The 27,731-nt window shown below is 41.8% G+C and overlaps 1 protein-coding gene across 1 annotated transcript in view; it reads left to right on the top strand.

Moving 5' to 3' along the window:
- The first annotated feature begins 2,802 nt into the window (after positions 1-2,802).
- LOC126101204 (uncharacterized) overlaps positions 2,803-27,731 on the top strand; it is a 104,659-nt gene continuing 79,730 nt past the window's right edge. The window contains exon 1 of the mRNA XM_049911898.1: positions 2,803-2,928. Coding sequence (XP_049767855.1) covers positions 2,803-2,928 — 126 coding nt within the window. The remainder of the gene's footprint in view (positions 2,929-27,731) is intronic.

The raw sequence follows: 27,731 nt of genomic DNA on the forward strand, positions 1-27,731 counted from the left end.
GCGAAAAGTTGACAATGATTCACAAGTGCTTTATTCAAAGACCTGAGTTGCTACCAAGTCTTCGAATGAAGCACTTGTGAAATGGTTTGAATTCACGAAATCCAGGGATATATTTTCTCTAAATTTTTAAATCTTCTTTCCCCCCTAAAAGTCAGACCTGATTTTTATTAAATTTCAATAACATAATTCTATTCAGGTAATACAAAAAATAATTGATGGTAGTGGCGACTCAAAATTACGTTTATCTTTAGATGAGACAACTGAATTCTGCGGGAGATATATAGTCAACGTCGTCGTGGTAAAAATTACGAAATCTGAACCAGGAATTACAATCTCATTGTCTCCAGCGTACGGGAAGAATCAAACAATTCGATTGCTACAGTTTACGCGTGACGCCTTAATGTTTTGTGGGCATCTAAAGAAAATGAAGATAAACTCCTTGTTCTTTTACAGATGCAGCAGCATGCATGATTCGGGGCTGCTAAGGCTTAGCCGGTATTGTAACCGAAGGTAGTTTATATGTCCTGTTAAGCACATGCTCTTCACCGGTTGACAGAGAAAATTCGTCCGAATTTTCCTGACGTATAGGCCTTAATTTCCTCTCCGAAAGAAGCATTTGTGGAGGCGCCATAAAGAGTGAAATTATTTACTGACATGAAGCACGAACCACGTTTACTCCTCAATAAATGGGAAACATGGATTGGACCATTTTACATCGCAGTGATGATTTAGAAGTTATGAAGAAAGCGCTCGACGTGATAGAGAAAAATAAAGCAGCAAGCATTCGTACTGCAGTTAGTGCTTGCAATGACAATAGTCTTCACAGTAAATAAGGGTATATTAAGACCTATTTTAATTAACTTGAGGCTGGAATCATACATTTGGAAAAAAGGTGTGTTTCTATCTTCTGGCCTGCACATAATAGCAAGCAGCTGTCGCCAGGGGCAATCCAGGGTACAGAAGGAAGAGTCCTCGTAACAAAATTAAGAAAAGAAACCAGGTTAAATGTTTATTTGGGATGTGAATAAGGTGCTGGAAGGAGAATCTGAAAAACAATGTTCGTACTGTGACAGGGTCTCCTAGGGGCAATGTCCTGTGACTTGGTGTGAAGCAGTGAAATATTTCCCTTCATACGAAAACGTTTTAAGCGACAGAAGGAAATCATTTCTTCCAGTAAACTGTGTAAAATATTTTTTTATTGCAGTAGAAACAACTAATAAGTAAATTAAGAGAAGCAGAGACGGAGAGGGAAATAAATACTAAGTTTGTTAATGACTGAGTTTAAGAACCAGTTTAGATTTGTTTACTTCATTAAAGTCAATAAATATGAGAAAGCTGGAATTATGTGTTTTATTTTTTATGCATGTTTGAAGGTTTTTAAAGCACAATTACCCAATTTTTTAGTGCTTGGAGGCATGCATATATTCATTACTTATAGTGTATATAAATTTGAGTTCTAAGTGATAATCTACAAGAATTTAAGTGTAGCTCTACAAGGTGCTAATTTTATACGTCTATGAAAATATCAGTCTTTGTACAGTTACAAGCTATTCAGTCTTAAATTGTTTGACGATGGCGTAAAAACCGAAAGACAGTTCACAACAAATTATAACTTTAATATTACTGTGGAACATTAACGTTGTTTATTTCGGGTTTTAATAATTTATTTAAGCATTTATTTCATGCTGATACATTTGGGCCTTCGTTCCTTGTCTTTCATGTGACCAGACGTGATTAATGAGTCAACATGCATAGTACAAGAACAGTTCATAAGAATAATAGCAGCAATAATAATAAGAATAATGGAAGATTCACAAGGCATTAACATCACAGAAGCAAGATTAATAAATAAATCGTCCAGTCGTTGAAACACTTAATCGTGCAGCACAAAACCACAGAGAAGCTTAAGAAAGAAGACTGACAAACAATGGTGAGAAGAAACATAGTAAATTCATGATTTGCTAGAGTAAGAAGGGAGAAACCATTGAACCAACTCCCAAATTTCTTTACTTTGTAAAATGAAGAAAGAAATAAGGATAACTTATACAGTGATGAACTTTTGTAAGAATTTCAGTGGTCAAAGGAAGGGCGAGAAATAATAGCATGCGGTTAGCAGGTGGAGAATAATAAAAATATCTTAGAGAAAAGGCAAAAGTAAAAACTGAAGTTGACTCTTGTGCGCATAATCTGCTTGTAGGTTGTCAAAACAGCAACCCCCCTATGGAGCTATAGATGCAAAGGCGATCGGAAATACAGGTTAGTGGTGGACTGGGTAATTGGCATCACTTTGTGGTTCACGTAATTAACAGCGGCCGCTAGCTAGTTCCTCCCTCCCCCAGCGAGGCTCTCCACCCCTCAGACCGTAAAGGGGAGGTGCTTAACTGTAATAGTGGAGGAACATCCAGCAGTCCTCACGGATACTGCGTATAGGCTATCGGAATTCGATTAGCATTCGTTATTTCCTGTGAATCCTTCGGTAATCTTATCGAATGCACGCAATTAAATTTAAGTAGTAGCGATGCAGCTAAGAGGGTTAAGGTGCGTGATTATGAGACAGAAGATATGTCTCGGGGAAGTATTTTTCGTCTGTATACAGGCAGTAAAATGGGTGGGAGGTATTTGCGCCGTGCGGAAGGGACGTATCGGCAGGGTGTGGGGAAGCGATTGGGAGGCGATTGGCAGGCAATTGATTGATGGCCGGGCGAACGGAGCGATCGGCGCCGGACCGGCTAGCAGCGTCGGCGAGGAGGTGGCGGCGGCGGCGGTGGTGGTGCTGGGTGAGGGGGCGGCGGTGAGGGGGCGATGGGACGCAGACGCAGCACGGCTCAGCACAGCGAGCCGCCGAGCGCCACCTGCTGGCGCGGCTATCAGCCTGGCACTGCGCTGGCCGCGGCGGCGTGGCGGCTTGGTCACGGCGACTGGGCAGGGGTATCAACCGGCGAAAGACACTTGCTATTGAAGCGCAGCGCGTTGCTAGGGATGGAAGCTCCTGTCGGCTTTTTCTTTCGCGATTGCCATTTAATTTCGTCTTAGGCAAAAGACTAATTTCTTCTTAGTTTGTTGTTAGTTTAGCAGACATGTCCCTACATCTACATATACAGGGGTGGTCCATTGACCGTGACCGGGTCAAATTTAGAGAACCGACATATGAGGCCGATTGTAGAACGATCCTACTGGCAGCAACGTACATTTCGCGTAAGGACCACGAAGAACGTACGGAGCCCTTTCGACAGCCATCTTCCCTTCGCTCTATTTGAAAAGTGGACTAGGAGAGGAAATGGCTGATTGTGGTACAAGGTACTCTCCGCCATGGTTCGTACGGTGGTTTGCGGTGTATACAGGGTGGTCCATTGATCCTTACCGGGCCAATTATCTCACGAAATAGGCGTCAAACGAAAAAAACTACAAAGAACGAAACCTGTCTAGCTTGAACCAGATGGCGTTGTGGTTGGCCCGCTAGATGGCGCTACCATAGGTCAAACGGATGTCAACTGCGTATTTTAAAATACGAACCCTCATTTTTTATTACATATTCGTGTAGTACGTAAAGAAATATGGATCTTTTAGTTGCACCACTTTTTTCGTTTTATGATATATGGCGCTGTAATAGTCACAAACGTATGTGGTATCACGTAACATTCCGCCAGTGCGGACGGTATTTGCTTCGTGATACTTTCCCCGTGTTAAATGGACCGTTTACCAATTGCGGAGAAGGTCGATATCGTGTTGATGTACGGCCATTGTGATCAAAATGTCCAACGGGCGCGTGCTCTGTATGCTGCTCGGTATCCTGGACGACATCATCCAAGTGTCCGGACCGTTCGCCGGATAGTTTCGTTATTTAAGGAAACAGCTAGTGTTCAGCCACATGTGAAAAGTCAACCACGACCTGCAACATGATGATGCCCAAGTAGGTGTTTTAGCTGCTGTCGCGGCTAATCTGCACATCAATAGCAGACAAAGTGCGTGAGTTCGGGAATCTCAAAAACGTCGGTGTTGAGAATGCTACATCAACATCGATTGCACCCGTACCGTATTTATATGCACCAGGAATTGCATGGCGACGACTTTGAACGTCGTGTATAGTTCTGTCACTGGGCACAAGAGAAATTACGGGACGATGACAGATCTTTTGCAGGCGTTCTATTTAGCGACAAAGCGTCATTCACCAACAGCGGTAACGTGAACCGGCATAATATGCACTATTGGGCAACGGAAAACCCACGATCACTGCGACAAGTGGAACATCAGCGACCTTGGCGGGTTAATGCATGGTGCGGCATTATGGGAGGAAGGATAATTGGACCCCAGTTTATCGATGACAATCTAAATGGTGCAGTGTATGCTGATTTCCTACGTAATGTTTTACCGATGTTGTTACAAGATGTTTCACTGCATTACAGAATGGCGTTGTACATCGAACATGATGGACGTCCGGTACACAGCTCGGGTGCGGTTGAAGCGGTATTGAATAGCATACTTCACGACAGGTGGATTGGTCGTCGAAGCACCATACCATGGCCCGCACGTCCACGGATTTCTTTCTGTGGGAAAAGTTGAAGGATATTTGCTATCGTGATCCACCGACAAAGCCTGACAACACGCGTCAGCGCATTCTCAATGTATGTGCGAACATTACGGAAGGCGAACTACTCGCTGTTGCTAGGAATGTCGTTACACGTATTGCCAAATGCATTGAGGTTGACGGACATCATTTTGAGCATTTATTGCATTAATGTGGTATTTACAGTTAATCATGCTGTAACAGCATGCGTTCTCAGAAATGATAAGTTCTCAAAGGTACATGCATCACATTGGAACAACCGAAATAAAATGTTCTAACGTACTTACTTCTGTATTTTAATTTAAAAAACCTACCTGTTACCAACTGTTCGTCTAAAATTGTGAGCCATATTGAAAGGTGGCTACACTGAGCCACAGCGCCAGAAATCGCGCCAGAGAGTATTGTTCCGCCGCCTCCACTGGCAGTGATTATTGAGACGCAGCGACAGGCAGTTCTTGCCGAGAAGTTGTGGTGGACACTGCTTGTAGCTGAAGTCAGAGTGAGATGCGGTAGTGGAGAGTGTTGTTCCATGTTTTATGCAGTGGTTTGATGGGAGAGATGATGTTGTTCTAATGGAGATATTGTAATGGTCAGAGTGCATTTCGTCAATATATATGGAGGTATTTTCTTTTATTCTTTTATTCTTTCGGTGACCTGAATAATGTGTCATTACAGGTTCAGTCAACAAAGCATCTGGCGTGTGTTCTTGTATTAGAGTGGAATTTTGGTTTTCTTGCACAATTACAGTATTTGTAATTTTCTTTTATCACGTCAGTATAATTGGTATTTAAAAATTCTTGTCTTGTTGAAGAAGAACCGTGCCAGATGTGCGTTGAGTCACACTACCACACACAGAACAGCTACACTTGTGCTTTGTTGGCTTCGTAGATTTTATAGTTGCTGGGGACTTAATTAATTAACTGTGTTAACGAAAATTTTCTTACATTCTTTGTTGTCATTCTAAGCAGTCAGATTGCGTACTAATACTAGTCAGGGCCAGCCGTTTACGAGACTTGCGTAATCGGACTTACAGCTACTAAAAATATTTGCATTCATATTTATTTTAATTGAGCCCCCATGCAATATATTTGTCACTATTACAGCGCCATCTATCACAAAGCTAAAAAAGTGGTTCCAACTAAAACATTCATATTTCTTTACGTACTACACGAATGTGTAATAAAAAATAGGGGTTCCTATAAAAAAACCGCAGTTGATATCCGTTTGACCTATGGCAGCGCCATCTAGCGGACCAACCATAGCGCCATCTGGTTTCCCCCTTCAAGCTAGAAAAGTTTCGTTCTTTGTTGTTTTTTTGTTTGACGCTTATTTCGTGAGATATTTGGCCCGGTCACGATCAATGGACCACCCTGTATACACCGCAAACCACCGTAGGAGCCATGGTGGAGAGTACCTTGTACCACAATCAGCCATATCCTCTCCTAGTCCACTTTTCAAATAGAGCGAAGGAAAGCTGAGTGACGACAGGGCTCCGTACGTTCTTCGTCGTCCTTGCGCGAAATGTACGTTGCTGCCAGGAGGATCGTTCTGCAATCGGCCTCAGATGTCGGTTCTCTAAATTTGAGAACTAGTGGCTTGCGGAAAGAGCTTTGTCTGCCCTCCAGGGATACCCTCTTGAGTACAGGAAAAATCTCTCTAATACCTGCGAGATTGGTAACAAATCTAGAAGCATGCCTCTAAATTGCTTCCATGTCTTCCTTGAATTCGACGTGGCAGTGATCCCTAACACTCGAACAGTACTCAAGAATGGGACATATTAACATTCTATAAGCCATCTCCTTTACGAATGAACTGCACTTTCCAAAAATTATCCCGATATACTTTCTGATATGTTCCACACCCACGAGAATCATCTCACTTAATATTGGGTCTATGGAACGAAAGCTGAATCTAATCTAGTCTAATCTTTGACTATGTCAAGCTGCATGCTACTAATGCCGAAAAAAACTGCCACTTTTCCCTACTCATCCGCATTAACTTACATTATTGTACACTGGAACAACCTGCCATCTATAACACCAACTACAAATTTTTCTTAAGTCGTGTTGTATACTCCTACAGTCCTCAACTACAACACCTCCCCGTACACCGCAACGTCATAGACAACTAGCCATAAATTGCTGTGCTGCTCACCGTGTCCGTCAGATCACTTATGTATATAGAGAATAAAAGCAGTCCCACCGCACGTTCCTGGGGCACTTGTATCGATACTCTTGTCTCTGATTAACTCTCGCCGTCGAGGGCCACGTTCCGGGTTCTATTACTTAAAATATCCAAGCCAATCACATATCTGAGAACCTTATCCGTACGCTCGGACCTTCGTCAACGATCTACAATGGGGCACAGTGTCACATGTTTCCCGGAAATCTCGGAAATCTAAGAATACGCCGGCCGCGGTGGTCTAGCGGTTCTGGCGCTGCAGTCCGGAACCGCGGGACTGCTACGGTCGCAGGTTCGAATCCTGCCTCGGGCATGGGTGTGTGTGATGTCCTTACGTTAGTTAGGTTTAAGTAGTTCTAAGTTCTAGGGGACTTATGACCTAAGATGTTGAGTCCCATAGTGCTCAGAGCCATTTGAGCCATCTAAGAATACGGAATCTGCCTGTTATCCTCCATCCAAGGTATGTACGATATAATATGTACGATATAATGTGAAAAAAGGACAAGTAGAGTTTAGCACGGGCGATGCTTTGTAAATAGGTGGTGATTTGTGGACACAATCTTTTCTGCCTCGAGGGAATTTATGCGAACTCAGAATGAGTTCCAGAACTATGCAGCAGACCGATATTAAGGATATTTGTCTGTAATTAAGCGGGTCACTACATTTACCTTTCTTAATTGCAGAAGTCACCTGCCCTTTTTTCCGTTCGCTTGGGAATTATCGCTGGGCGAGAGATTCGCGATAAATACCGCAGAATTCCGTAAAACCTAAATGGGATTCAACCTCGACCTGAGGACTTATTTTTTAATTTTTACAGGTGCTTCTCTACGCCACGGAACATCTCTGTCCTCCATGCGACAATCTCTACGACAGTTAAACGACAGTATATGTGTAGATCCTCTTGCTCGAAACGAGAAATTTTAAACTTCAGCGTTCTTTTTGCTGCCTCCAGGCCGCCCCCCCCCCCTCCCCCCCCGCCCACTGCCTTCCCAGAATGGTTGATGAGTGATTTTACGTACGACCGGAATTTTGTTGGGTTCTCGCCAAGATCTTTCTCTAAGTTAAGACAGTGAAAGATGTTGTATGCTTCGCGCATTGCTCTTATTACGGTCACACACATTTCTACTAACTTTGCCTCTCAACATTTGCACGCTGTTGTTTGAACCGTGAGTGCAACAACCCTGATGCCTCTGCATTTTCCAAATTCGTTATTATACTGCGTAGCGTCGTTCTTTCCGTCCACCTATGTGACATGTTTCGGGGGTCAAATGTGTTCCTGTAAAATGTAGTACAAAGTCCACGGTCGTTTACCGACTTTAGGTGTAAAAACCACAACATGTGCGTTTCGTTTAGTTTGTCACGATTCTCCACCTGACACTAGCGAAAACAGGTTTTTACAGATCGCCTTCTTCATGCACTTCCATCATCGTTTTGACAGTACGTCATCTGCGAAATAGTCATGAAGAACTATATTTATTTTTGACAATTTTCTACGTGGGTGTTGATTGTGGATGTCAGTGTATTTACATTTTAGTCCTCTTGAACATCTATGGAGCCCTAAATGTCACAGTACACACTCCACTTTTGCAGGGCATCTCGCACAAGGAAACCACTACCGAGAGAACACTGAGACTGATCTTAAGATCCTCAGACAAAGCATCAGTCTCTATCAAAATTCACAACAGCTGAGAACAACCAAGTAAAAACCGCTGTTATATAAGAAAGTAAGTCGTGAACGAAAACATGTCACTGTGCAACAAAACATTGCAACACTAAGTGAATTGCAAGCAGACACTTCTCCACTTAAAATGTATTTATCAAACAGCCGAAAACATACAAAAACATATGCGTCTAATCTCCATTCCACTTTTTCCACGTTTCTCTCTCTCTCTTTACACACACACACACACACACACACACACACACACACACACACACACACAGAGAGAGAGAGAGAGAGAGAGAGAGAGAGAGAGAGAGAGAGATCATGTAACTTCTCCTTCAGCAGACACACCACAATAGCTCTCACGAAACATTCAAAAGTTGCTCCACTCTGAACAGAAGCAAAACTATGAAAAATTTAGAAGCGACAGTATCATTGCGCCTCTTAATCATTAAGGGAGATTCTAACTCAAATCTCGTTCTGTTAAAGCAGGAAATAAGAGTAATCTGCTCAGTTACAGACTCATATCACAGATTTGCTGTAGAATTTAGAAGATTTAGTGTGTTCGAACATTATGATTTACCTCGAAGAAAAGGATCTAGTGAGACGTAGTACTAACCCAGAAAGTACCATTACTGTGCAACACAACGAGCTCTTTATTCTCATGAATAATTATGTGCTATCGACAGCGGATCTGAAATTTATTCCATATTTCTAGATTTCCAGAAGGCTTTTGATACCGTCCCTCACAAACGAAGTTTGATCAAATTGCGTTCTTCTGGAACCAGCGAAATGATGTCGACAAAGTGGCAATTGACCGTAAATAATGAAAAGTGTGAGGTCATCTACATCAGTATTATTAAAAAAGAATCAGTTAAATTTTGATCAAATTGTGTTCTTCTGGAATATCGTCACAGGTGGGGGACTGAATTCGGGAACTGCTGTCAGATATACTTTCGTAGCAACTGACGTAAAGTTATAGGGTGAAGCAGAAGTGATATCTATTGTTCCCCAAGGACATATTATAGGCTTCTGCTGTTCTTAATATACATGAATGATATAGGATACAATCTGAGCAGATCTCTTTGGCTACTGTCATTTACCGTCTAATTAAATCGTCGAAAGAACAAAAAAACCAGCGAAATGATGTCGACAAAGTGGCAATTGACCGTAAATAATGAAAAGTGTGAGATCATCTACATCAGTATTATTAAAAAAGAATCAGTTAAATTTCGGTTACACGATAAATCTGTAAAGGGTGTGAATTCACAATTCCGAAATAATAACATGTACCCTATACTTGGATACATCATGAAGTCGTTTGTTGTCTACATTTACATTTTCATGGATACTCGGCAAATCACATTCTAGTACCTGGCAGAGGGTTCACCAAACCACCTTCGCAGTAATTCCCTGTAATTCCAATCTCGAACAGCTCACGGAGAAAACGAACACCTGTATCTTCCCCGTGAGAGCTCTGATTTTCCTTAATTTATTGTGATGATCGTTTCTCCCTGTGTAGGTCGGCGTCAACAAAACATTTTAGCATCTAGAGGAGAATGTTGGTGTTTGAAATTTCATGAGAAGATTCTGCCGCAAGGAAAAATGCCTTTTTTTTTCAATGATGTTCACTCCAAATCCTGTATCACGTCAGTGACACTCTCTCTCCTATTTCGCGATAACACAAAACGTGCTGCCCTCTCTTGAACTTTCTCGGTGCAAACCTTTAATCCTATGTGGTAGGGATCCCACACTGCGCAGCAGTACTCCAAAAGAGGACGGACAAGCGTGGTGTAGGCAGTCTCTTTAGCAGATGTGATACATTCTCTAAATGTCCTGCAAATAAAATGCAGTCTTTGGTTAGCCTTCCCCACAACATGTTATATGTGTTTCCTCCAATTTAAGTTGTTCGTAATTATTATTCTTAGGTATTTGGTTGGATTTACGGCGTTTAAATTTGACTTATTGATCGCGTAACCGATGACTAACAGATTATTTTTAGCATTCATGTGGTTGACCTCACACTTTTCACTATTTAGGGTCAATTGCCAATTTTTACACCATCCTGATATCTTTTCTATATCGTTTTGCAATTTGTTTTCATTTCCTGATGAGTTTACTGGGCGATAAATGACAGTTTATATAGTCGTATATATATATATATATATATATATATATATATATATATATATATATATATATATATTCTGTCATTACTCTCACGAATCATGATAGCTTGTAAGTTTTGGTCCAGTGTTTCCACTGGGAAAAAGAACTGAAGAATCAAAATTACTGGAAGCCTATACAACTAGGAAGATCGAAAGATGGTATTAAAATTTCATGCTTGGCATTTGCAGATGACGTGGCCATTCTAGCAGAAAACGAGACCACAGCAATTAAACAGATAGACATTCTCAAAGAATGCGCCGAAAAAGTTGGGCTACAAATTTCCTTCCAAAAAACCAAATTCATCTGCTCAAAATTTGAAACTCAAAAACTGACTACAAAATATGGACAAATTGAGAGAGTTCCATTCTTTAAATACTTAGGCGAGGTCCTAGAACCCACAGGGGGAGAGAAAACTGCACAAAAAGTTCGACTGCAAAAACTGAAAAGGGCATACTGGAAACCCACAACATCTACAATAAAAAATGTCTCTCCATTCACTCAAAAATACGACACTACAATACAGTAATCAAGCCCGAAGCACTATATGCCAGCGAAACACTCACACTCCATAGAAAAGGCGACCTGGAAGGCATCCTGAAAGAGGAACGCAAAATTATCAGAAAGATTCTTGGCCCAAAAAGAACTGAAGATGGATACAGGTTACAGTCTCGGAAAACTACAGAAAACTTATCTAACCTCGCCGCAGACATCCGGAAAAGAAGACTAAAATTTTACGGTCATATCCACAGACTCCCAACACCCAGACTCTCCCACAAAATTTTAATATACATTGAAAAATTGAAAACCATACCCTGGATAAAAGAAAACAAAACAGATCTAGCAAATGCACAAATAAATTCTTCAGAAGTTATAAACAGAAATGTATACAGGCAAAAAATCAATAGTTGGAAAGTACAACCCGAGAATGAAGTTTGCAAGAGACAGGGGACAAAATGGACAGAGGAAAGAAAGAGAATTCATGGGGAAAGAATGAGAGAAGTTTGGAGAATTAAAAAATTGAATCGGAAAAGCTTTGCGTGATCCGTATGGGTCCAATCGCACATAATAATTATATAATAATAATATATATATATGATATATATGATATATATATATAAGGAACAGCATAGGGAACGCTAGAAATCACTTCCGTTCTACTCGATGACTCTCCATCATTTACATCGAACTGTGACCCCTCTGACAAGATATCACGAATTTCACTACCAGCCGCTTGTGTGGTACACTGTCGAAAGTCTTTTGGATATCTAGAAATACAGGGTCAATTTGAATCTGATTGTGTTTCACAAGAACGATGTTTTGCAAATCCATGTTTTTTGTGTGTCAATAGACCATTCTCTTCAATATACACTCCTGGAAATGGAAAAAAGAACACATTGACACCGGTGTGTCAGACCCACCATACTTGCTCCGGACACTGCGAGAGGGCTGTACAAGCAATGATCACACGCACGGCACAGCGGACACACCAGGAACCGCGGTGTTGGCCGTCGAATGGCGCTAGCTGCGCAGCATTTGTGCACCGCCGCCGTCAGTGTCAGCCAGTTTGCCGTGGCATACGGAGCTCCATCGCAGTCTTTAACACTGGTAGCATGCCGCGACAGCGTGGACGTGAACCGTATGTGCAGTTGACGGACTTTGAGCGAGGGCGTATAGTGGGCATGCGGGAGGCCGGGTGGACTTACCGCCGAATTGCTCAACACTTGGGGCGTTAGGTCTCCACAGTACATCGATGTTGTCGCCAGTGGTCGGCGGAAGGTGCACGTGCCCGTCGACCTGGGACCGGACCGCAGCGACGCACGGATGCACGCCAAGACCGTAGGATCCTACGCAGTGCCGTAGGGGACCGCACCGCCACTTCCCAGCAAATTAGGGACACTGTTGCTCCTGGGGTATCGGCGAGGACCATTCGCAACCGTCTCCATGAAGCTGGGCTACGGTCCCGCACACCGTTAGGCCGTCTTCCGCTCACGCCCCAACATCGTGCAGCCCGCCTCCAGTGGTGTCGCGACAGGCGTGAATGGAGGGACGAATGGAGACGTGTCGTCTTCAGCGATGAGAGTCGCTTCTGCCTTGGTGCCAATGATGGTCGTATGCGTGTTTGGAGCCGTGCAGGTGAGCGCCACAATCAGGACTGCATACGTCCGAGGCACACAGGGCCAACACCCGGAATCATGGGGTGGGGAGCGATCTCCTACACTGGCCGTACACCACTGGTGATCATGGAGGGGACACTGAATAGTGCACGGTACATCCAAACCGTCATCGAACCCATCGTTCTGCCATTCCTAGACCGGCAAGGGAACTTGCTGTTCCAACAGGAGAATGCACGTCCGCATGTATCCCGTGCCACCCAACGTGCTCTAGAAGGTGTAAGTCAATTACCCTGGCCAGCAAGATCTCCGGATCTGTCCCCCATTGAGCATGTTTGGGACTGGATGAAGCGTCGTCTCACGCGGTCTGCACGTCCAGCACGAACGCTGGTCCAACTGAGGCGCCAGGTGCAAATGGCATGGCAAGCCGTTCCACAGGACTACATCCAGCATCTCTACGATCGTCTCCATGGGAGAATAGCAGCCTGCATTGCTGCGAAAGGTGGATATACACTGTACTAGTGCCGACATTGTGCATGCTCTGTTGCCTGTGTCTATGTGCCTGTGGTTCTGTCAGTGTGATCATGTGATGTATCTGACCCCAGGAATGTGTCAATAAAGTTTCCCCTTCCTGGGACAATGAATTCACGGTGTTCTTATTTCAATTTCCAGGAGTGTATTTCATAACGTTCGAACACAATATATGTTCCATTGCCCTGCTGGATATCGACGTTAATGGTATGGCCCTGTAATTTAGTGGATTACTCTTGCCTCTCTTGAATATTGGTGTGACCAGTGCAACTTTCCAATCTTGGAGGAGCGAGTGATTGTATATGATAGTTCAAAATGGAACTATTGCATCAGCATACACTGAAAGTAGCGTAAGTGGTATACAGTCTGGACTGGAAGACTTGGTTTTGTTAAGTATCCGAGGATACCACTGTGGCAGCTGTTCTTGATTCGGATTCTGGAATATTTACTTCGTCTTCGTTGGTGAAGGAATTTCGAAAGGCTGCGTTCAGTAAATCTGCTTTGGCAGCACTGTCGTCCACAGTATTTCCATTGCTATCGCGCGGAGAAGGCAGTGACTGTGTCTTGCCGTTAGCATACTTCACATACGACCAGAATCTTTTGGGATTTGGTTCCAGGTTTAGATCCAAGGTTTGTTGTGGAAGCTATTATAAGTATCTCCCATCGAAATCAGCGCTAAATTTCGAGGTTCTGTAAAATATCGCCAATCTTGCAAGTTTTGCGTTCGTTTGAATTTGAGATGACTTTTCTGTTGTTTCTGCAACAATGTTCTGATACGCTTTGTGTACGAAGAAGGATAAGCTCCGTCGTTTGTTAATTTATTTGGTACAAATCTCTCAACTGCTGTCGACACCATTTCTTAGAATTCAAGCCTCAACTGGTATATACGTACATTGATAATTTTGAGGGAGTGGAGGGTGTCTCTCAGGAACTCGTGCTCGATTTCATCAGTAAACACTTCCGGGCTAAGTTGCCGTGGTCGATCTGTAGAACTTCTTCTCCCTGACGTTTCGTTCTCAACTACGGAGAACATCTTCCGAGGTGAGTCGTCGACTCACCTCGGAAGATGTTCTCCGTAGTTGAGAACGAAACGTCAGGGAGAAGAAGTCCTACAGATCGACCACGGCAAATTAGCCCGAAAGTGTTTACTGATGAAGACGCCGGCCGTGAAAGCCTACATGGGATGATTCGTACTCGATTTAATTATGCTATTTCTGTTGATTCATTTGTGGTACAAAATGCATTCTATAAATGTCTTTCATTTACATTTCCAGAATATTATGTGTCGTCCACACCTGAATGATGAATTGTGCGTTAGCACACGTACTCCAGAAACAGTGCACGGAGACTCCAAAAGCGCATATAATAGCTTTGGCAGGAAAAGAAGCACATTATGACTACCTGCTTAAAAATACTTTGTCCGTCTTCGGGCCGAAATGCATCACTGATTCTGCGTATAAGGGATCCGACATTTTGCGGAGGTATGTTGCCGACATTTTGCGGTGGTATGTTGCATCAGATGTCTACGCACAGTTCATGTAATTCACGAAAATAATGGGCCGCTGATTTGCTCACGCGGTGACGGCACCCGATAGCCAACCAGATGGGTCCATAGCAGTTACATAAGGGGAATTTGGTGGCCGAGACATCAACGGGAGTTTATTACAATGCTCCTTTATAGCACGGTTCTGGCTCCGACACACGGTCAGTTATACTGATGAAAGACATCACCGTCGGGGAAGACATAAAGCATGAAGCTACGCAGAGGATTTGCAGCTTTCAGCGTGTCTTCTATTGCTACCACAGGACCCATGTAAGCGTAGGAGAATGTCTCCCATACCATAATGCGGCTCCTGGTGTATCAATAACGTGATTGACCCAAAGTTCCGACATGTGTCCATTGGTCGACGGTCGATTCCCGATGTTCCCTTACCCACTGCGATCGCCGTTGTTCAACGTGTCAACACGTAGGGGTGGTCTGCTGCGAATCTCCCTGTTCAGCAATGTACGATGAATGAAGCGTGTGTACCAGTATTGTGCTCTTCCGGCAGAGATGCCAAAGATAACGACCTATATTACTATACGGAGCATACAAGCCTTCGAACCCCACGTTCTGTGAAGATTCGTGGGCGTTCAGCCGTTTAGTGCTAGCGGTAGTTTCACTGACTTTCTACTTCTTTCCATAGCTGCCCACGACAGTACCACGCGAATATTCGACCAGCTTCGCCGTTTTCTAGACACTCGTTGACAGGCCCTGCGTAATAATAATCTGCCCTTTGTTTATTTGAATGGATTTCCACATTAGTAGCTCATATCTTCGTTAGGGTGATCCCCCGTCTGCCCCAGCTCCGCTTATATTCTTTTCCTACCGCGTCACGTACCTGCAAAGCCACCAGCCGGCGTTCAGAGTCGCGTTGGGCATTGGTCATTACGTCTTCGGTCATGAGTGTATATCAGGCTTTATTTTCTAATATTCCTTTTTCAAGCTATATCTGCAATTTTCGCAGCTAATGGGGATGATTTAGACGACCATTCATGTAATTTATTTCTGTATGTTCCCTGCCATTGTCACAAAATCGAAGTACTCATTCACGACAAGTCTCTGTTATGTTATATAACGCTGGATACTGCAGAACATCTACGTATTTAATACGGAAGTCGCAGAATATTTTACAAACGGGAATACGTACAGAAAAGTATTTGAATGCATCAGTATACGATGATGTTTATTTAGACTTCGTAGCCGCGTGTCTTTACTCACTACACCACGGTGAACTCACTGATCAACTTTCATACTAAAATTTCGTTTTACATTTTCATCACAGGATCTCCTGAAGGGTTTTACCACCGATAGGTCAGTAACTGACATTTAAGTATAAGAAATCGTACCAAGGGTAACGTATTTGTGACAGCACACACGTAGAACGTACATAGAGCGTAAGTGAAAACGACGAAATCCAGTACATCGTCTCCAAGGTTATTCACTTGTCAAAGGCTACCGAATTTCGCCACTAGCTTTTCCCGTTACACTGGTATAGGCTGCCAAATCTTCCGATGAACAAATGAGCAGTGACAATAACATAACGTCTGTCGGTGAATATCTGTTTTCTCAGATTTCAGTTTTTGTGTAAAGGTCGTTTGAAAACGAAAAACTCCAAAGATGCACAAAAGGACAAAAAACGTAAATGCCCCCCCCCCCCACACAATTACAAATCTCGCAAAGTATTTCTAAGCTAATAACTCTTTAAGCAAATTCTTCACATTGCTTTGTGAATGAAAAGTCGAGCTGTGCAATTCCACTTCCTCATTCATTGTAGTTTCGGGTAAGAAACGGAAAGAAAATAAAAAAGAGCACGTGCTATAGTTTTAGACCTAAAATACGAAACCTACTACCAGTTTAGTACAATATTTTTACAGAAATAGATCAAGACTCACAGTAGGTAGCACAGAGGTATCGAAACATTTTTGTATTTAGCAGAAGTCAGAGTTTACCTCTCTAAATTTAATTCGCAGACAAGGATGAAAAGTCAGCACGAGTCTTCAACTCCAACAAGACGATTTTGTATAGCACCCTTTACACCGGATCGAACAAAACCGATAGAACAGTCGCAGATATTTCGGCACTGTTCAGTTCCATTCATTTTCACAATGTGATCAAGTGTTTACTGCGAAGGGATCGCAAGGGAACACGAAAGAACCAGCAGAGCATACCAACAGTACGAACGATGTGTTAGTGGTTTTCTTTTGGCGCTAACAATTTTCACACTGTTTTGCTATGACACCTACGAAACAAACGTAAAATTAGATGCTCTTGCGTCGGTTGACGCTTCTCGCCGACTTCTTGTTGCAACTGAGGAACAAATTTAAAAGCAGATTATCAGTTACTGGTGATCAATATAAGCTGAAGAACAGCTAACATTTAAGTGCTAGCATTTTTTAGTAGAGGGGTATATCTGTGTTAGTTATTGTTTCGTATTTAAATAGCTGCTATATCTGACCTGGTGCCTAATGCTTCACTGATAGCATTTCAAGAGTTTTATTAAGGTCCCAAGTATGGTTAATGAAATTTGAAACATACGTACAACCTGTAGTACATGGACTACTTGATAAAATCTGCTGTATAATTTATTAGCTTTATAGCTGGTAAATGATATTTATTTACTTTGGTAATGCACAAAAAACATATCGAATAACAATGATTTAAGCGTCATATAATTAAATTACAGATACCATGAACGTAAGCAAAGTGTTTTCTTACTCATTCGCTTGTATTCGCTACGCTAAATTGATAATATGGAATTACGAGGGCAACACCTGTGCGTTTTATGTGCATTACATTTATAAAGTTTTAGTGGGTATGTATATTCAGTTTACGATCTATCATTTTTATCACTGCTGCGTCGCAGCGCTACTTCTTGAGGTGATTCTGTATTAGGATTCAGTACTAGCACACGACGCTGTGGCGCATTATGCTTACTACCTGAGCCCCCATCTTACTCTGTTACTCACTCCTGTGAACGGGAAAGCGTTATGCAGATCTTGGTGCCTCTAGCGTCCATCTAGAAAAGGTAATGATTTTACTATTTTATATTTCTAGTTCTTACTGAGTTTAACGAAGGCGATGTTGGCCTGATATATTTGACGATTCCTTTTGGCTACACTGACTAAAGGAGTCTTCTAAGTAATACCAAATTAAGGTATTTGCTCTTTCAATAGTTGATCTGTTTATACACGCTTATAGGTTATCCAAGTCTGCACAACGCGATCGCAATTCTTAAATAGATGTATTTGTTCTCTGTTTTCTACGCAGATAACCTGAAGATGCCTAAATAAGGCGAAACGCGTCGTTGAAAAATAAAAAAGAAATAAAATTGCAGCCAAGACTGTTTCTAACCAATACCAAAAGTAAAATCATTTGCTATAGCTGCGTTTCGTTCCATCACTAAAAACTCATTTATGGATTCTAGTTTGGCAAAGTCAGTTTTGGAGATTGTAGATACTGTTGGACTAAATTTACTTCCGCATACCAAAACTTGATGTAGGCCAAAAAGATAAAATCGCATATGACTGTAAAAAGCAAAATTTTTGCAGATGTAGTACCAAAGTTTGCATTGGGTGGATCTTCCATACATTCCAAACTGTTCACGTTTTATTCTATGACTTTAACTGAATTTTAACGAGCACTCCAGTCAGTATTAGACAACTGTTTCAAATTTTTTTCCTGTTTTCTTTTTCTCTCGAAATAATTCCAATTTATCTACATGTAGAGGACGGGAAGAATGAATATAACTTCTCTACAGTTTCAAAGCAGATGATGCTAAAGAGAATAATGCACGAACTCCACAGAGATTTCAGGAATGATTAGTACAGGGACTGGACAGAGCTTATGGATTGACTCCCTGAATCTTTTGATATGATCCTCCCCGCACACTCGACATTCATTCGGCGTTATCACAACCTTGGGCCTCGCTCAGCGCCGTATCTAGTCCGTCTTGCGCCAGCTGCTGTTGAATATCTTTTGGCGTAACCTCTGCAGTCTTTCCCGACATTAAAAAATCCTAAGAAAGATTATCGGACGTCCGCACTGTTGTCTTCTACATGGACGTCTCTAATTACTTAATTAGTCTGGTCAGTTTTGTTTTACCGTGACTGCTGACAAAATTAATCCGAAATATTTAGCCTTTTTTATATTTGCAGTAATATTTCCTTATACTCTTGCTCTTATTCTTCTTCTGCTTCTTCTTGCGGCTTCAACCACTGCGTGGTGCTACTTAAAAAATTCCTTCCATTCTGCCCCCTCATTTATTTTCCTTCTCCACCCTCTGATTCCTAGGACTCTGATCTTTTCTTCCACGTCGTCCAGTCATCACCACGTGGTCTTCCTTCTAATCTTCTTTCTGTCATTTTACAAAGACATTCTTTGTAGTTCAAGTGTCATCCATCCGTAGACCGTCCCCAAGCTAGCCTATTCTTTTACTTTCAACTAGCCTTACAATACCAGTTCTTCGTATGAGATGATCTAACTCGCAATTAGCTCTTCTTCTGCATGGTCCTTCATTATATCGGATCATTCCATAAATTCTACGTACCATTATTCGTTCAAATAATCAGAGGTGGTGTTCATCAGTACTGTTTAGTGTCCATGCATCACATCAGTATGTATCTATCAGCCTAATTATAACCTTAAAGACATCCATTTTGAACTGTTGGTTAACCATCATAGATGTCATTAACTTTTCAAATGCATGATTTTAATACTTATTAACACTTAAAATGCGAGCTTTTGTTTCAGTGGGAATAGAATTTACTTTGTTACTATTGGCCTTTACGTATTCAAAATGCACTACTGCTGCTAACAAGTTATTCATTTTATTGTCCCATGTTCTATAGAATTACATATATTTAGTTTTGGATTCTTTAATTGCAAGTTCTATGTGGTGTATGGCTTCTTTCAGTTCCACTACTACTTACTCCAATGTCATCCTTCCTCTACTAAAAACTGCAACGTCTTCAGTATATGTACCTAAGTGTGTGGTTCTTATACCTGTGTACCCAGATATTGCGATTTTGGTATAATTGCTACTAAGGTCAAGCTGAAAAGCATTCTGAAAAGAGCACCAGCTTGTCTAATTCCCTTACTGAAGTTGAAGCAGTTTGTCAGTTGCCCATCCACTCTCATCATTGCCTTGGAATCAGCCAAGGTTGCCTTCGTTACCGAAATGTATCTGGATGGTGCACCAAAAAGTTTTATATCTTCTAACTTCTCTTCCCTACTTAGATTATCGAAGGCCTGCTTGAAGACCACGTACATATTGTTGAGTTCTACATTATATTTATACACTTTTTCCTGTATTTTACTCAGTATAAATATATGGTCTACAGTTGAGCTATTAGACCTAAAACCATAGCTTCTACAAATGGGACTAGTCTGTTGTACAGGATTTCAGATAAAACCTTATATTCCACATTGAGCAGAGAGATCTCTCCGCAATTAGAGCAACATGCCTAATCGCCTTTCTTCATGTATAGGCTTTTTTTGGAAGTCTTTCTTGATTCCAGATTAAACAGGTAAGTTTTTGTATCCGTTTCTGTAAAGTAATGCCACTCCCTTTAACAGCTCGGCAATTATTCCCTCTTTTCTGGGGAATAGTGATTTTCTTTTTTACATTTCACCTCATTCTGTGCTTCCTTGAGAGTAATCTATTTAATTTTTTTCCTACTTTGCATTATATCCATTGTTCCCCATAGGTGGGATCACCCTTCAGGATATCTTTAAAATATTCTCTTTATTTCCTCGTCATTTTCTCCTCTTCTGCCAGGAGGTTTCCAGCTTCGTTGCAGTCTATTGTTTTAGGTCTATAGTCTTTTATTCCGTTTAACTTCTTATAAAATTTTCTACTCTCATTTCTATCGTAGTGCTCTTTCATGTCTTCTATCGTTCCTTTTAAGACTCCTATTTTCCTTCTTCTGTATGCATTTACCGCTTATTCCTCTTTCCCTTATACGTAGCCTAGCTAATTCTCGTATTTCGTTGGAGACATTCTAATCTTGTTTCTTTCTTCTGTTGCACCAGTGTTGAACCAGTTTCTCAACATGTTCGTCCAGATTAAAAACAAATTCATGCGGCATCAGTTCTGACAGGAAAGAAGTTACTCTCTTGGGCCTACCAGCGGACACTTCGAGTTTTAAACAATGCTCTTCTAATATTGGCTCACATTTAGCCATCAGCTGCTCCAGTTCTAAGAAAATTCCTGTGTTTTCCGATGGAACGTCTTCACGACGACCGCAAAAAGCAAGGTTCTGCTTGGCTAAAAATAGTACAACACCTAAAAGTCGACGTAGAATATGTCTACATTTCTTGATTTCATCATCAACTATCAGTTGACTATTTTTGTCAAGTTTTGTTAAGTTTCATGCTCCCATATAGAGTTTTCCTTTACGTAAATCTGATAGACGTTCATGCGATGACTCATGGTTTCATAAGCTGGGATTCAGTTTCTGCAACTGACAGAAAAAAAAAATTGTTTCTGTTCGTATCGCCCTCTGACAAAAAAAAAATCGTCCGGAAATGCAGCACAGTTTCTTTATTCATGGAGAGCATAGTATCCATTATCTTAAATGTTTACTCTCGTTCAGTTGCGAACAAAACCATGTCGAAGTTAGAGAACAATATGTTCCTTTAGTGTGTTCACCTGGACTTTTTGTAAATCCAAGAGGTCACTACTTGTTCTGATACGCTTCACTACTCTTTTCACTAATCACAGTTCTGCTATGTTCTGGAAGAGGTATTGGTTTTTGTGCAGTATGACTGGAAGAATAGGAGTCGAACTTAGATGTTCAAGAAATACGTTCATTCTCAGTAATTATCTCACCATCACTTCCTTTATCACTTTTTTTTTTCACTGTCACGTCAAAGTCTTCATTAAAATCACATATAGTAGGCCTTTCACCGGTATTTTTGTCTCAACATCAATACTTATCTTTACGCTGAATCCAAATTCAACAATTCGATAAAATAATCCTTCGTCATCGATCTTTTCTCCACGAGCCTCCATTTAGCCTCTTCAGTTCTTGTTTTTCCTGTCTTCCTTTCTGAGTGCCAAAAGGGTGAATTCTTTTCAAAAATAAAAAGAAAAAATTGGGTCTCAGAAGATTATTTTCGTGACAGATCATGGCCTACACGTCCATTACCATTAATATTTTCTCTCTATGTAGCCTGTAGGCTTATATTGAGAGCAAATAGGTGTCATCATGAACATAAACGCATTGTTATTTTGAAATGAATATTGTATATAGCGTTTATATTGCGGCTGAAAATAAAACAGGTACTGTCAGTGGATAAGAAGATTATTATTTGATAAACCATTGTTTGTCTTTTTGAACATAATAACTCCACTGTTTGTAACGCATTTATATGACACAACGAAGTGTTACTTGCTACAAAACAATGTAAAAAAAATCTAATGTTTGAGAAGGATTCTAGAACTTTAAGTTTCCATGCATTTCTGCTTCCGATAAATTTGTACTGCATGGTAGAAACCTAAAACATAAATATAAGTACTTACTTCTTGGTCTCTTCTTAGATATACGAAATACAAATCAATCTTTAAACTCAACTTCACACAGCAAAAATCAAAGAAAGAATCATATTCATTACTTACGATTGCTAACTGAGTTTTGTGAAGAATTGAAGGAAATTAATATCAAAGTCAGGTTATTATACGGCAAAAGAGCAAACGGATTGTTTGAGTTTTTCCCATTATGATAGATATTCCCTGAGAGTTTCAAATGGAAGTCGAATGATAATCTCGCAGCAGCTATGTCTTCATTGGTCTTCTAACAAGTTACAACATCATTTCACGACAATACGGTTCAAACTGATAGCCCTCTTTGCAACTCCTTAATAGGCATTTTATTCCTCTTACGAAAGAAATCATTAGATAATTCCTGTGTTGTTCAGGTCTGTTAGATGTCTGTGTTCTGCGAGGAAGCCGCCATAGAATGAGCGGGGTGCTCTTTTGCAAGGCGCTGACCATAACTAGACAAACGTTTGTGCGATATATGGTAGGCCTATTCAACAGAAAAAAACAGTCCAAATATTTTTTCTACGAGTAGTTCTGACACATAAAGTGTAAATGACTATGTGGTTGATTTTAATGTCTACAGCTGATAAAAATCGTTGCTTAAATCGAATGACTGGTTCATTTACTTGGATTTTCATGTTCATAAAATAAACTAAGGCATATAATTATTATGTGTAATATTTCAAAAAGTAATTTTCAGAATGTATTATTCCTGTAGTAGTTGGTGTTAGACCTGCTCCATTTCCGAGGCAGGATTCGAACCTGCGACCGTAGCGGTCGCTCGGTTCCAGACTGTAGCGCCTAGAGCCGAACGGCCACTCCGGCCGGCCAACAAAGAAGGAATTATATCAAAATGTTAGAAGTAGCCACAACCAAGCTACAGTAGCCCATTATAAGCAGTACTGTAACGTGCTCAAATATGTTATTAGGAAGGCAAAGAGTATGTGTTATGCAAATAGGATATGCTAATTCAAAGGATAAAATTAAAACCATATGATCAGTTGTGAAGAATGTGTGTGGTCAGCAGCAGAAGGTCGACGATATAAAGTCAGTTCATAGTAAAAATATTTCTGTTACTGATAAATCAGATATATGTACAGTATTTAACAGTCATTTTCTGAGGATTGATGGTGCATTAAATAAAAATTTAGTTTCTACAGGGAATCATATAACTCTCTCAGCAAATGCCTTTCCGAGAATGATGTCTGAAATACTCCTCTGTGATACAGACAATGGAGAGATTGAGTCAATAATTAAATTACTGAAGGCCAAGGACTCTATTGGATATGTTGGAGTGCCTAGCGGAATGTTAAATTACTGTGCTTCACATTTTAGCCCTGTATTTAGCAATATTTGTAAATTTTCCTTCAGGAATGGTCAGTTTCCTGAACGATTAAAGTACTCAATTGTAAATCGCTTTATAAAAAGGGAGAAAGGGATAATGTAAACAATTTTAGATCTATTTCTATGCCATCAGTGTTTGCTAAAGTTACTGGAAAGGCTGTGTATGTAAGGATAATTGATCATTTTTTATCACACGATTTGTTATCAAATGTAAAATTCGGCTTTAGAAGTCGTTTAACAACTTAAGATGCTATATTCTCTTTTCTCTGTGAGGTACTGGATGGGTTAAACAAAAGATTTCAATATCTAGGCTTATTTTTTGATATAACTAAGGCATTTGATTGTGTTGATCACAAAATATTGCGCCAGAAGTTGAAACATTACAGAATACGGGGAGTAGCTCATAATTGGTTCACGTCTTACTTTAGCAACAGACAGCAAAAGGTCATTATTCACAGTGTAGAAAATGGCTGAAATGCGGGGTCTGAGTGGGGTACGGTCAAGGCGGGGAGGGGGGGGGCAGGGATTAGTCTTGGGGCCACTCCTGTTCTTTATTTACATAAATGATGAGCCTTCTGGTATTACATGTGACTCTAAAATGTTTCTGTTTGCTGAAGACAGTAGCGTCGCAGTAAAGGCTGTTGTGTGCAATACTGGCTCGGTTTCAAATAGTGCAGTTCATGACATAAGTTCATGGCTTGTAGAAAATGAAGTAACTCTAACTCACACTAAGACTCAGTTTTAACAGTTTCTAACACACAATTCAACAAAACCTGATGATTTAATTTCACAGAATGGGCATATGATTAATGAAACTGAACAGTTGAAATTTCTAGATGTTCAGATAGTTAGTAAGCTGTCGTGGAATACCCATGTTCAGGATATTGTTCAGCGACTTAATGCTGCCATTTTTAGTATTCGAACGGTATCTGAAGTGAGTGATTATCCGACATGAAAATTAGTCTACTTGGCTTATTTTCATTCGCTTATGTCGTATGGTATTATTCTCCTGTCCACCCCTGTTCACGAGTCTGGGTATTTTGACATTGGCCTCTCAATATATATATTGCTCACTGTCATTTCTTGTTAACAATGTTAACTTATTCCCAAGAATAAGGCGGTTTTACTCAGTTAATACTCGCCAGAAATCAAACCTGTACTTGGATCGCTCTTCCTTAAAGTGTACGGTATACTGCTGCATCCATTTCCAATAAGCTACCACTAGAATTAAAAAAACCTTGGTAGCAATGCACGTGCCTTCAAACCGAAGCTGATGAGTTTCCTCATGGGTCCCTCCTTATATTCTGTCGAGAAGTTCATTGGAAAATGAAGCTGATTCTTGTTGTATTGTTGATCGCGTTCACTTAAAATTATGGCTAGACTTTTTCGAGTTCAAAACCATTTTATTTTTATCTGTTATCACTTTTATGTTGTAATTTCATGTACTGACACGTTCCATGATCTCAGAGATTTGTTCCTCAATTTGGTCCTACGAACTTGTCAGTTTTATTTATTTACTCGTCGAACTCTTAACGCTCTACGTGCTTATTTTTTAATATTATGTGCAATATTGTATACCTATTTAGGTGGCATAGCTATCGAGCTGCATCAAACCAGTCTCAGGACTGAAGACCACAACAACAACAGCTATCAAAATACGTTTCGTGTAGAGTAAGGGCATCTGGAACCCATCTAAAAATTCTGAACACACCCGCTGACAATTCCCACGGCCCGATAATAGGTAAATATATACCTGTGTTTTTGATCTCAAACTGCGGACAAAGTCTCATTTACTAAACATATTTTGGCTGTGTTTGGGATCTGATTAAAAATTGTTTGATGCCGAGGGTCCTCCAGATGGAGGAGGGTTTATTTAGTACTATTTGCTACAGGAAGCGTATCTTCGGAGTACGTATATGGAGGTGGGATTCCACTCAACAAGCGCTGGCGAGCTGTTCATTGTCGAGCGATAGTAGAATCACAAGTTTTGACTCGGGACGTGCTGGTTTGGAGGCTTGATTTCGGATACAACTGCTGCAGTTTGAAACGTATCGAACCGGTTGGTTTCTTTGGGGTAGGGGACCAAACAGCGAGGGCATCGGTCCCACTGGAATAGGGAAGGAAGCGCGAGGAAATCGGCCGTGACCTTTCAAAGGAACCATCCCGGCATTTTCCTGAAGCGATTTAGGGAAGTCACAGAAAACCTAAATCAGGATGCGGGTTTGAACCAACGTCCTCCCGAATGGGAGTCCACTGTGCTCACCACTGTGTCACCCTTCTCGGTATCTGGCTATGCATCGGTGTGCGCTGGCATTGCAAGAAATGGAATCTCGCATTTAGGAAGCAGTTTTAGTTTAGCTTTTTCAATAGTGTTACTTGTATTTTGGCTGCCAGAACGCAGTCGGTTTAAGCACCTCATAATATTCATGAACTCTGGAAAGGTTCACATCGCTCTTTACCCCTTTTCTTTAAAAGTACTGAATGAAGGAGAATGTTTTATCTGTTCATTTCACGAACTTTCCTTACTATATGGAAAACTACTGCTAAAGTTAATAACGTTGATCGGCAACTTATTCATGTTCACATTATCAAATTCGCAAATTCACAGACATACAAGTTACAATACTTTTGAAACTACACTCCTGGAAATTGAAATAAGAACACCGTGAATTCATTGTCCCAGGAAGGGGAAACTTTATTGACACATTCCTGGGGTCAGATACATCACATGATCACACTGACAGAACCACAGGCACATAGACACAGGCAACAGAGCATGCACAATGTCGGCACTAGTACAGTGTATATCCACCTTTCGCAGCAATGCAGGCTGCTATTCTCCCATGGAGACGATCGTAGAGATGCTGGATGTAGTCCTGTGGAACGGCTTGCCATGCCATTTCCACCTGGCGCCTCAGTTGGACCAGCGTTCATGCTGGACGTGCAGACCGCGTGAGACGACGCTTCATCCAGTCCCAAACATGCTCAATGGGGGACAGATCCGGAGATCTTGCTGGCCAGGGTAGTTGACTTACACCTTCTAGAGCACGTTGGGTGGCACGGGATACATGCGGACGTGCATTGTCCTGTTGGAACAGCAAGTTCCCTTGCCGGTCTAGGAATGGTAGAACGATGGGTTCAATGACGGTTTGGATGTACCGTGCACTATTCAGTGTCCCCTCGACGATCACCAGTGGTGTACGGCCAGTGTAGGAGATCGCTCCCCACACCATGATGCCGGGTGTTGGCCCTGTGTGCCTCGGTCGTATGCAGTCCTGATTGTGGCGCTCACCTGCACGGCGCAAAACACGCATACGACCATCATTGGCACCAAGGCAGAAGCGACTTTCATCGCTGAAGACGACACGTCTCCATTCGTCCCTCCATTCACGCCTGTCGCGACACCACTGGAGGCGGGCTGCACGATGTTGGGGCGTGAGCGGAAGACGGCCTAACGGTGTGCGGGACCGTAGCCCAGCTTCATGGAGACGGTTGCGAATGGTCCTCGCCGATACCCCAGGAGCAACAGTGTCCCTAATTTGCTGGGAAGTGGCGGTGCGGTCCCCTACGGCACTGCGTAGGATCCTACGGTCTTGGCGTGCATCCGTGCGTCGCTGCGGTCCGGTCCCAGGTCGACGGGCACGTGCACCTTCCGCCGACCACTGGCGACAACATCGATGTACTGTGGAGACCTCACGCCCCACGTGTTGAGCAATTCGGCGGTACGTCCACCCGGCCTCCCGCATGCCCACTATACGCCCTCGCTCAAAGTCCGTCAACTGCACATACGGTTCACGTCCACGCTGTCGCGGCATGCTACCAGTATTAAAGACTGCGATGGAGCTCCGTATGCCACGGCAAACTGGCTGACACTGACGGCGGCGGTGCACAAATGCTGCGCAGCTAGCGCCATTCGACGGCCAACACCACGGTTCCTGGTGTGTCCGCTGTGCCGTGCGTGTGATCATTGCTTGTACAGCCCTCTCGCAGTGTCCGGAGCAAGTATGGTCGGTCTGACACACCGGTGTCAATGTGTTCTTTTTTCCATTTCCAGGACTGTATTCGCTGTACATGCCACGTGCCTA

Source organism: Schistocerca cancellata, chromosome 9 (genome assembly GCF_023864275.1).
Source record: "Schistocerca cancellata isolate TAMUIC-IGC-003103 chromosome 9, iqSchCanc2.1, whole genome shotgun sequence".
In the NCBI taxonomy this organism is placed as follows: Eukaryota; Metazoa; Arthropoda; class Insecta; order Orthoptera; family Acrididae; genus Schistocerca; species Schistocerca cancellata.